Below are 12,309 nucleotides of genomic sequence, written 5' to 3' on the forward strand. Positions count from 1 at the left end.
CGCCGGCGAGGCTCCCCCCCCGGCCGTCGTCCCCCACCCCTGTCCGTCCGTCTGTCTGCCCCCCCGCCCCGCTGACTTAACGCCGCCGGCTGACGGCTCACCACCCGGCTGATAGGCGGCCCCGTGCTGGCTGCGGCGGCCCGCCCCGTCGTGAGCAGCGGGGCTGAGGCGGGCAGAGCGGGGCTGAGGCGGGCAGAGGAGCGGGGCAGAGCAGCGGGGCAGACGGGAGCTCCGCGGCGCGCAGCCCGCCCAGCCGCTCCCCGCCTCCCTCAGCCTCTCCCCCCGCCCCGCCGCACCGAGCTCCCGCCGAGGGCTCCCCTCCGCGCCCTTCCGCGCCCCGCACCGCTCCGCTGAGCGCCCCCCGCCGCCAAGACGCCGCGCTTCTTGTACCGCGCCAAAGGCGGGTGCCGCTCGGCCAAGATGGGCCGTCAGACGGCGGGCGGCGGGCGCAGCATGCAGCGGTCCCAGAGCCGGAGCAGCCTCTCCGCCTCCTTCGAGGCGCTGGCCGTCTACTTCCCCTGCATGAACTCCCTGGAGGAGGAGGACGGAGGTGAGGGGCCGTGGCGGGACGGGGCTGGGGCCGGGGAAGGCTCCGGGTCGCTGCTGGGGATGGGGTGAGGGTCCGGGGCCCGGGGGGGCGGCGGTGCGGTGCGGGGAGCGCGGTGCGTGGGCGCGGGTCCCGCAGAGTTACTTCTGTTTAAGAGAGACGGTGCTTGTAACTGGAGAATGAGGTGTGATTTAAAAGGTGATGCGTGCCGTCACACTGAAAATGAAGTCGTTTAGCTGAGTTTTAGTTCTGTTATAAAAAAAAAAAAAGGAAGGGGGTAGAGGGTCTTTTCGTTTTCTGCTCATTCATAAGGAAAACAAACCGCCCATCTTCACCAGTGGTTTTCTCACAGTACGTGGACTTACCTCTTTGTCCGTTTTTACAGTCTAATTTACAAAGAACGCCAGGTTTGAACAATTAAATACTGGCACTGTTTAACTTAGGAACAGCAGTGTGGGTAGGAGGCTGTGCACACAAGTAGACCTTGCAGGTCTCACTCACGGTTAATCTCTGCTCATAGAACTAAGTCCAGTCAGTAAAGCGTGTGTGTCATCTCCATATATTTGTTGCAGGACCAGAACTTTACTTAAAAAAGAGAAATGCAGTGGATTTTCTGTATAGCTGTGGCCAAAAAAACCCACAAAATAACAAAACCTAAGATAGCAATCAAAAATCCTGAAAAATAAAAAGTTCCAGCTACTATTTGGAATGTGTGTAACAAATATGTGTGTATAGTTAAGTATAGCACCAAACCCTATGCAGGACAGAACTTGAGTTTCATAAGCTTGTTTTGAAAACACTGGTTTTGTAAAGAAAATAATCTAGTGACTTTAATTATATTTGTGTATAGAAGGAATTTAGCATCTTCCTAGTCAGTTCCTTATCAGAACTAATCCAAGATTTGGCATGTCATTGAGATTAATTGAGCGTATTGCACCTTCAATGTATTTGAGCAATATCAAATTAAGATATCAGTATTACTATGATGCCGCTAGACAAACGCGTCAACTACGCATGCACACCATCCGTAGTCTGGATTTAAAAGATCTGCAAATGCATAGATCACCTTCTACATCTCAGGCCGAGAGTTCAGTGGCAAATGTTTGTCCCCAGTCTTCACACATCTTGATTTATCTTTTCATGTGCAACAGTCCCTGAAGTCTCTTCTCCAAAGCTTCTTTCCTCCTCTGATGTGAGTGCTGAGGTGTGGTCCCTCGCCTTGTCCCTGGACCCTACTCTGGGGCTGGCCAGGTTGCCCCTTTCCTCCCCTGGGGAAACTGCTCCCTGGGGCGAAACGTGCTGTTCTTCAGTATTCTCAACCGTACCGTGCCGTGCCTTGAATGATGGAGTGAACTGCAAAATACTGCCAACAGACTGCAGGGTGGGCTTCAGAGGGCATTTTCAGTGTTTTGATGTGCCAAAAAACACTATGACTGAAACCACACATTTTTAAAAGGCTGAAAATACTTAAGCTTAACATGCTTAGGTATTCTTTAAAGATTTTTTTTCTCTATCGTGACAGAATACTTGTCTTTTCAGTCCTGATTATTAGTTACAATAATTGCATTAATTCTGTGTGAAATCAGAGTATTTATTTGTTTTGTTCTGGTCCATTTTCTTTACTTCTCTAGGAAACACTTAACTTATACCTCAGTTGAGATCTGTGTATGTTTAAACCTGTTCACTGGTTCAAAGAAATATAGAATATATGGAAGTCAATAGAGGAGTATCTGTTAATTTAAGGTGTAACGTGATGATTTATTTGTTTTGTGCTGGCAAGTTATTTAAACAGAGGTCCTGAAAGAATGTATACTGATACTTTTTTTTTTATATGTTATGTTGATCTGTGTTACCTGATCCTCTTCAGATGTAGCTTACACTTGAAAATACATTTTATGTAATTCCAGTGAAAAATAGAGATATAATTGCTATGCAGTTTTTATGAAGCTGAGTTTCTGTTAACCTGAGATTTGAGACGTATCAGGTTACAGAGGGAGTGACAGGCATGACAGCTAAACTCTTTTCCCAAGTGCTCTCACAGAGATTAGGAAGAAAAAAATGCAGATGTTTTTTTTTTGATGGCAAGTCACCTGTGCACTCAGATTGGAATTTGTTGTCTTCTGAGTGGTTCTATGCAATTTTATTGCCAGTGCCAGTACCGCCAGTGCCAGTACCACCAGTGCCCTTAAGTGGGTGTGGTATGTGCAGTCCCATGTTCCTGTACTTAATGCTCTTTTACAGTGTAATCTGAAATGGATTACCCTCTTTGTAAATTATCTATCTTCAAGATACAGTTATCTCTGTGTATGATGGATAGGTTAAATAAAGATAACCTACTACAGTGGTACTTTAGCTTTTCCCACTTGATCACATTTTTAATACATATAGAAAATCTGACCTGTTGAGCCATTTGTGATACTTTTGTTCATTAACTGCTGAAGTGAATGCACTGGCTCATAAGTATATCTTTGGGTATGAAAGAATGTAAGTCAAATTCAGAATTAACTAAATAGTAAGTAGCTCAGGAGAATGTATTAATAAGAATGATTTTAGAAACTGTTTTGGAACATGATGATGGAGATCATCCATTTGAATGTCAGTTTATTAAAGCAAGAGACTTCTTGTACTGAAAAACTGGGCTGTGGAGAGGCTGCAATTTTCCAGTTGGCAGCCATGGACTTGCCATGGGTAGGCCTGAACTTGCCATGGTCATCCAGATTTACAGTCCAGGGAACTGACATTTGCTCTTGCATTTCCTGCTTGCTGTTCAGTTGGATGAGTCCTTCAAGTTTATTCACATTGGATATTTTTTAAGGAGTTTATTATTCTTAGCTGCATCTAAGGTATTGAAAAAGGTATTGAAAGATATTGAAAAATCATTTTTTCATCATCAGTTTGCTTCTGGCATGTGTACCTGTGCACACGCAGAGTTAACATATCATATGGTACCAGAGCAAATGATGTATGTTATCAAAGTACCAAGGTTATCAAAGGGTGTCATTTGGCATGTTTTGTTAGATTCATTGATGATAAAGTGTACAGCCTGCATTGTAAAGTGAGAATCGGCATCAAGTGATGCCTGGAACAGATTTAAATTACATGGAAATTGTGAGGTGCAGAGGGCAAATCAGTACCTGTCTGAATTCCAGCTGCTCTTGAAGCATCCCAAGGCTCACATTTTGTCTGAAATCCTGGCTTTGTTGAAATTAAAGGAAAGTTTGTCAGTGAATTCAAAGGACCGATGTAAATGTGTGTGACATCCTTTTAGATGTCTGTGTAGTCATAGTGCAAAATTTCACACACACAATATATTTAGAAGTAGTTGAGTTTACTAAACTTTCCTGTGACACAACTGGAAAATGTGCCAGAACAAGTGAATTCTGATGTACAAAAAGGTTACTGGAGAAGAATTACAGCTACCCGACATGCACCGAGCAAGAAGACAGAGGCTCAGATCGTATGTGGCCATGAGTGGGACTGTTAACTTGGTGCTTCCTCCAATTACATCCTGTGGATTGTTTGCTGTACAGTTTCCTTTTTATGCTCTATTTACATTCACTTCTGATTTGCATTTTCGCTGAGGTGTTGATATAAACTGTTAAATAGCAGGTTGCCAGGAGTGCAGCTATGGAACTGTTAGTCATGGCAAGATCTGTGTGCAGAACTATGCCTGCCAAAAGGGAGTGTATTTCAATATAATGTTGTCTTTTGCCGGTTTTTGGGTGGTAGTGAAGCTATGAGATTCAAGAAGAAAGTCGAATGCTTTGCAGGTGCTGAATACAATTCAAGAGATAACATGGTAATATAAGACATAAATTAATTCAGAAAGAACTGGAAAGCATCTTGGTCTCTCAGTATGTTAGAAAAACAAAAGGCAATTGAAAAAAAAAAAAAGCCACAGAATGTTCTTCAGCCCAAGACAATCATGCCAAAAATAGCAAGAATTAGTTGTGTTAACTGAGGAGAAGATTATGCATATTGATGTCTCCCAAAAGAAGTATCTGAGCGTTGCTGCAGGAGTTCAGTAGGAGCAGAGGGACATCATACACTCCTGTCACCTGGCTCATAACTATCTGGAAAACTTGGTAGAAGAGTTGTTCAATCCCACATAGATACAAGCAGGAGTGTTGCCATTGATGCTAGTGAGTGAAGGATCAGGACATATTTAAATGTATGCTGAACTGCTCAGTGGAGCACTGTTATTGGCTTCAGTGGCATTTCTCACTGATTAATCATTTGCTTATTGGTAGAGCTGGAATAAAGCTTGGCAGTTCCTGGATTCTATTCCTGTGGTTAGGCCGCCAGTTCACACTGTCCCTCTGGAGGTCCCAGTAGACAATAACAAGCAGACAATAATTTAACCAGAAATAGAAAATGGGGGAAGTAGTAACAATAAATTCATTAACACAGTAATTATTAAAGTGAAGAGAATCCTGCACATGAAGTAGTTATGCTTTAAAATTATCCTCTTAAAAAGAATAAAGTAATAGTATGAGTATCAGGCAATGAAGAAAATGAGAATAACTACATTTTCTTGGGGGAGTTGGCCTACTTTTTGGCCTTGGTGGTAAAGATGACCTTGTTTACGTGGAATGTTCATAGGTAGAGCCAAGGTGGAATTTGAAAGGATATACTGCCCCGTGGCAGGGTATCCACTGTAAAAGATGAAGCTTTAAAGACCTTGGCTTTGTTGATGCTAACACGCCAGAGACTGTCTGCTGTGCATCTAACAGTGGACTGGCTCATCTTAGAGGATAAAAATCAATCCAAAGACAGAATCTGTACAACATTTAAGTGTATGGTCGGTAATTTTTTGTGTTCACTGCTAGGGCTCTGCTCAGGGGCTGTCCATCAGCGTGGTGGGGCTAGGTGGCTCCTGCTTCTGCAGCTCCGGGGTGGAGGCAGCCCAGAAGTCATTCCCACCAATTTGCATCTCTCTGTCCAGTCTCAAGTGTTTTTTACCAATTACACTTGGGTACTATACTGATGAATGAGGTGTAGATGCCAAGATGGATAATACCTTTTAAAAAAGAAGCATAGAAAAAGCTGTACTGTTGCTGGCAAAGGAGAAAGTGTACTTAAACAACACACGTGTTCTAGGAAATAGCTGGAAAATCAACAGACAAAAGTAGAAGAAACTACAGGAGGATTGATGTTCAAAGCACAACGTACTTCAACCTGACTATATGATGGAAATGCCCAACAGACTTTTAAAGCTATATTTCTCATATTCGTTGTATTTATCTTTTGAGCTGCTAGTCACACTGCAGTGAGTACCTGAATAGCTAACAGATAACTCAGGTATGGCTACAACAGCAGCAGTGAAGCTACTGTGTATGACAGGTTTAATTTCTGATGGTAGCTACAGAAAACTGGAAAAAAAACCCCATCTCTCTTCAGTCTACATGCTGTAATTGTCATTTTTCAATGGCAAGGTCAACAGTGTAGTCAGAGCAGCAGCACGCTGTGTTGCCGGTGTTTCAATTGGAGAGGTAAATGTTTAACAGCAGTAGTTCAAAAATGGGTCATTACAGTGTGAAATTTGCTCGGAGTTTTGGGAACTGTGGTTACTTCAGTAATGATATTTGCATAGTATCATTACTCATCTTAGACAAAGCTAGGAGGAAGAACTGTTTCTAATTTGTGTAATCTCAGTAGCCATCCAACTACTTGGCACCATCTATCTCATTAAGCCCTAATAGAGGGTGTTGAATTGTTTCAACACACTTGCTACATCATTCAAAAATGCTGCACAGATCTGTCTGATAGTATATGTAATGACCCTAGCTATCCTAAAAATAGTCAAGGTTGGGTTAAAGAATGGTGTTACTGTCATTATTGCATATTTAGAAAGTATCTCTCCATTCATATAATACAAAAAAAAAAAGAGCAATTCTAAGCTCCTCAATATATACATTCTTCACTGTTTAAGAAGTTTTCATCTGCTCTTGGCACTGCATGGAATAATTGTTATTAGAAAGTGCATAAGAATGCTATACATCCAGAAAATTGACTGTATGTATAAACATAAAAACATTGTCACTGAAAACTGCAGTGATGTTTTACTTAAGATGGTCATCCTTTGTCATTGGCAAAATCAAAGACTGGGTTTAAAGATTTCTTGTGGTGAAGATGTGTACCTATTTAGTGATTTCTTATGTAAAAGGTATATAAAATTAGGATATAATTCCACAAAATTGCTTGCTCTATTTTTTCAGGATTTTAATAGCTTAGAGATGAGACTAATTTCCCACTGCTTTGCACTTTTTGTAGTCATGTAGATTGTTGTACAGGATGTACAAAGTGGATATAAAATGCTACCATTCTGTTTTGACACATGCACAAAATATGCACAAAGTCAGACCTATTATATTTGAATGGTGGGAACATCTGTTGGTGTGGAAATCATTAAGTGGTCTAAATGAGGGTTCCTGAAAAACTGTTCATTCGGGTCACTTGGCACGTGGGACATACAGCTGTGGGTTGCAAATCCACGTGCTTCTTCGTTGACATATCTCTGTGTTCAGTTTCACAGCAATCGTACGAGGCTTTTGGCAGGTGCTTCCTCTGACCACACTTAGGAAACCGATGGTCTTCCCAGTAACAGGCACAGAGACATCTGCGGAAGTGCTGGGAAGGCCTGAGTGACTACATGCGGTTATGTTCATCATTCACATCTCACTGTCAGGAGTTGCGCATTTCTAAGTAAAATTAGGGTAGCATATTAATTCTGCATATCATGTCTGCGGTTTTTATATTGCATCAGAGCTGAATTGTTTTTTGATCCTGTATTTGAGACATTTCATAGAATCATAGAATGATTTGGGTTGGAACGGACCTTAAAGATCACCCAGTTCCAACCCCCTGCCCTGGGCAGGGACACCTCCCACCAGACCAGGTTGCTCAAAGCCCCATCCAGCCTGGCCTTGAACACCTCCGGGGATGGGGCATCCACAGCTTCTCTGGGCAACCTGTTCCAGTGTCTCACCACCCTCACAGGAAAGAATGTGCAACAGTATTTTTCCAAGTTAGATTCAAACCTTTATGGATCTCTGGTTGGACTGACTAGTCAAGGGGTAATTTACTCGCCCAGTAAACCCTAGGATAGCAGCTGACTTGGAAATATATCTTACACAAATGCGAAGAAAACATTCCTTCTTGGCTCTACAGTCATACATTTGAAAAAAATGGCATAATAGAGACGTCCTGATCTCTCTAGGGCCAAATAGGTGACTGAAAATATAAAAAGTAGTTTATTTTCTAACTGTGAATTGCTATCAAGATCTGTAATCAACATCTGTAAAACAAAGGATCTGAAAAGATCCCCATATCCAGTTTATTGGTGTACAGTCAGAGCCAAGTAACCAGAGGAGGAGTGGAAATCACATCAGTACTAACACTTCTCGTCCTTACAGATGCGGTTCTTTAGTTTTGATTCCCTGGGCTGACTCCCAGCCCATTGGCTGGCTGTTATCAGGGGTAAACTCTTTGTCAAGGGAATGGCCAAGCAGTAAACCTCTGTGGTGTGGTTCTGTATATACTTAATTGGAATTTCCTGGGAGTGTTACGTACGCACAGGTGTTGAAAACAAGCTGTACGCCGTCAGAGATGACTATTTCCACTTTTTATATATGGCATATTCAGTAGTGATTCTGAATTATAATATAGGGGATACAGGAATTCTAGGAACGTTAAGTAATTACGGTGTATGTGAAAAACCATCTCTTATTAGCAACTCAGGCTTGTAAAAATATTTCAAAAACTTCTGGGACCACAAGTGTTGAAGATCTGAAACTTACAGATGCCCCACATAGACAAAAGCAGTTTCTATTGTCTGATGCTCTTAAAAATTTGCTGAAGGGTCAGTGAGGACTGAAGAATGGACATCAGCACAGCACAGAAATTAAAGTGGCAGAGTACAATGTCAAACACATTAAAAAGTGGGAGAGGATAAGGAGCCGGTGCCTACCTTAAACCACGGCATTGCCTGGGAGCAGTGTGTGGTAAACTGACTTCACATCGTGCCACCACAACAAGCCAAGGGGATCTTTTCCAGTCTGAACATACAACCAGCCTTGCCATGAAAGGGAAATGAAATACAAAATAATCTGGCCATAGCTTTATATCCCAGGAACAACCAAGATTCATGGTGGCTGCCTCGGGTCCTGTGAATGGGGATTCATCAAGAAAGGGACCTGAAAGCTTCATACCAGCCTTTGACCAGAAGCTCAAGCAACAATTTTGCAGTTGATTATATCTTTCAGTTCTCTCTCTCTTTCACTTCTTCTTAGGTGCTATCTTAATTAACCTTAATCTTAATTAACCATGCTTCCAGTATGGCCAGAGGAAAGAGAGAGGAGGAAACACAAAGGCACAGGACAAGAGTGAGGAAATATTTCTTGACTGAAAATTAAAAGCTAGTGAGGCCTCCCAAGAAAATTAAGAATGCATGGTGCAAACTGAGGCTGTCAGTCCAGGCTCTTTCAGACTTTGCAAACCTGGCTGCTCCCATACTGAGGAGCTTCACTACTGAAGGCAGCTCTGTGTGTGGTCTATCAGGGCAGGCCATCCCCATCCCAGTTGGAATTTCTCAGTATTTTACATTCAGATATTCATGAGGGCAGGAATATGTCTTCCTCTCCTTAAAAGTGCAAAGTAAGGAAGAGCCCCTGGCTACAGTTTGTCCTTAGCCCTGCAGGTGCTCTTTAGCCTTCATAAATACTTACGGCATGTGCTGTGAAAAACCTTCATCAGAGGGACTTTATAACACTTCATAAGCTGGTCATTAGCACTGGCCTCTGAGAATTGATTTGGTGAGCTCAAAGCTTCTGAAACTGAGGTGACAGTGGAATCTGGGTTTCCTAAAGCCTGCTTAAATCAGTAGATTCTAACCTGTGGCTGCTTCTTGGGTTCTGTGGGTAACACAAGGAAGGGACCAACTCAGCTGTGGTTCCCAGCAGTGCTTCAACAAGGGCTAAGTGCCTCATTTGATGCAGCATTTTGGCCACATTCAGGCACCATTGGGCTATTCCAGACACAGAACTCTGTGACTGCAAGGGAATGTGACACCTACCCTGTCCCCCTTTTCTAAGGCAGGGTGAAATGTTCTTAGACTCTGATGATTTTATCTAGCCTGTTCTTAACATGCCCAGGGCAGATCTGTAGATACGTGAAGAGCTTTGCTCCTGAAAAATGGTCACTTACAGGCGGCTGACTCCTGAGGTCAAATGGAAATACTGAAGCAGTTTTTATGCAGCCTTCTTGGTGAGGTGAGGAGAGCAGAGAGGACTCACCTCAAGCACTCGAGTGTGTTCCTGAAGCCACAGCTGCTCTGTACTGGGTACAAGCCCTGCCAAGAGCTCACGTACCACCTGGGGAGTGCGTAGCCAGCCTGCCTCTGCCTGCGCCAGTGATGTCCTGGCCCGGGGCTCTGTGCCTGCTGGTGAGCAGTTGTTGGAAGCTCTTGCTGAGAGCTCTTGCTCTCCCCACCGGAGGCAGATTTCATTTGGCCAGATACCAGACCATGCAAGATTGTCTGTTGCATTCACTGCAGTTTTCGACTTGTCCTCATCTGATACTGAGGATTGTATCAGTAGTTCTGCACCCCTAATTTGCAAGTGATTTGCACTCCCAAGTTGTGGGAACAAATAATTCCACGTGTAATTCAGAAAATGTGGCCTGTGGAGTCTATTTGCAGTAACCATATTAGTTAAATTACCAGTGTGATTAACTATAAGAATGAATGTGCCTTCATAAATGCCAAAGTAATTATTTCTGGTAATTTATTCCACTCCTTGCAATATGGCCACAAGAATCTGAACTAGTGTTTTTCAGATAATATATTCCATATTTTGTGATGGGGACTTGAGAGAAATTTCTTCTTTCTAGGGCAATTAGATTATACTAATTTGGAGAACATTTTCAATGTTCTTTAATTAGAGTTTAGTAAATTGTGAGTAAGATGATTTTCAGTGTAGGTGGTCAGCAACATACTTAGCAACAAAGTACACTACTAGACTCTCCTGTTTCCATATCCTTTCATTTGGTAGGATTAAAAGGGTCCATGAGTTGAGTGTATATGTATAAATACTTTACGATTATAAAACCAAACCCTAACTTTTACAGGGGCACCAGTTACATGTTTATTTCTGTGTTAGTGGCAGATGCTCCCAAATTATTCATCCAGTTAGAGATTAGCATCACCTCAGTTGGGCTCATTCAACTGTGTGTTTGTTTTCACAATTGTTTTTGGGAAATGATCTGTCTTAAAAGAAAAAGAACAACTTTAAAATGTATTGTTGTTCTGTCCCTTTTGGGCTGGGTTCAGTGCAGAATGCAGCCACACAAGTAGTTGAATTAGCATAACAGAGGAGGTTTTAATTTCCAGGCAGGAATGAGGGAAAACAATTTGGATTTACTGGCGTGGTAAGACCTTCAACCACATCTTCTACCAACTACAGTTGGGGTATGGCACCAAAGGCTATTTATTTAACTACTTCACATTTTCATTGCTATTTGCAACCTTTTAATTATTTTAATGTTGAATTCATGAAACAATTTATGGCTTATATAAATTCTGTCTTTGCTTTTAAATTGTTACATTTGATTCGTTACGTTTTTCCAGGGACCAATGTATTGCTAAGATTGTGTGCAATCAAGTGAGTGTAGGTATTTCTCATGTGTATGATTACATATTAGTTTATTAATCTCTAAAGCAATTGGTCAGGAGTCATGTCTGTGAGCTGGGGCTTTTTCTGTACTTCTATTCCAAATTGCCATTTTGCTGTTAAATCTTCAATTCTTATCTCAAGAAGCATCAGCATCATGATTAGGAGCCCTATTGCTGAAAGGTCAGATCTTTCGGGACCATCAGAGAGCTCTGCTTGTTTCTATTGAAAACTCAAAAATAGTTATTCACATAGCCTCTTTTTGGCCCTCCTTAAATTCAGTGTTAGGGTCAAAGTAATGAGTTCACGCACTTACACAAAAGTTGGATATCCTATGTGTGCCTAACTTTCATCCTGTATCAAAGTTGTATCTTCTCAGCTGTTGGCCTGTCTTCATGTGAACCCGAGCACTTATTTCAGTTAAAATGAATGCAGAAAAGTAAAACTGCTTAAAAATAAGGTTCAGACGGATGCTAGGAACAGCTGGTGAAACACATGTGCCTCTATGGAGAATAGAAAGGCAATTGCACCACTTCTGCCTTGATTTCTCAGTAAATTGATGTGCAACAGATGTGTTGATTTTTTTTCTGTGAGTGTTCTGCTAGAGTGAAGACACACAGACTTATAATTCTAATTCAGAAAAATATCTGCCTTACTAATTAATACAAGTTACTATAGACTCCTTCACATATCACATATTCAAAGTCATAGATATACTAGTCATAGTATATCCCCAAATCTTTGAAAGATATGAAAAGATTGAAGAATCATGCAAGATGGATATGTTTGTTAAATTTGCATGAGAGAATTCGTGTTTGCAATAATAAGCTGAGAATGCCTACCATTCAACAAGATTAACGCTTACTAATCAGAATAGCTCTTACAACAAAAGAGTAATATCCCGTAGCAATGCCTTAATGAAAAGAGCGTGGGCCTTCAGGAGTTGAGAGCCTTTCACGTGTAACTATGACACAGTGTACCTTTCTACAAATCTGTAGCACTTTTTTTTGTCTTTTTGCCAGGCAGCTTTGTGGGAATATTTCTTTGATATGAGTGATTGGATTTCAGAACAACTCTGGAAGTCAGCTGCCAGCT

The 12,309-nt window shown here is 41.9% G+C and overlaps 1 protein-coding gene across 7 annotated transcripts in view; it reads left to right on the forward strand.

The window, feature by feature from the left end:
- RIMS2 (regulating synaptic membrane exocytosis 2) overlaps positions 1-12,309 on the forward strand; it is a 457,774-nt gene that overhangs the window by 436,687 nt on the left and 8,778 nt on the right. The window contains exon 1 of one of the 7 annotated variants that reach the window (XM_014965520.1): positions 401-550. The exons of the other annotated variants lie outside the window; for them this stretch is intronic. Coding sequence (XP_014821006.1) covers positions 421-550 — 130 coding nt within the window. The 5' untranslated portion in view covers positions 401-420. Of the gene's footprint in view, positions 1-400; positions 551-12,309 lie in introns of those variants that run through there. 7 annotated transcript variants of the gene reach the window in all.

The sequence above is a fragment of the Calidris pugnax genome, unplaced genomic scaffold (genome assembly GCF_001431845.1).
Source record: "Calidris pugnax isolate Ruff unplaced genomic scaffold, ASM143184v1 scaffold41, whole genome shotgun sequence".
Classification (NCBI taxonomy): domain Eukaryota; kingdom Metazoa; phylum Chordata; class Aves; order Charadriiformes; family Scolopacidae; genus Calidris; species Calidris pugnax.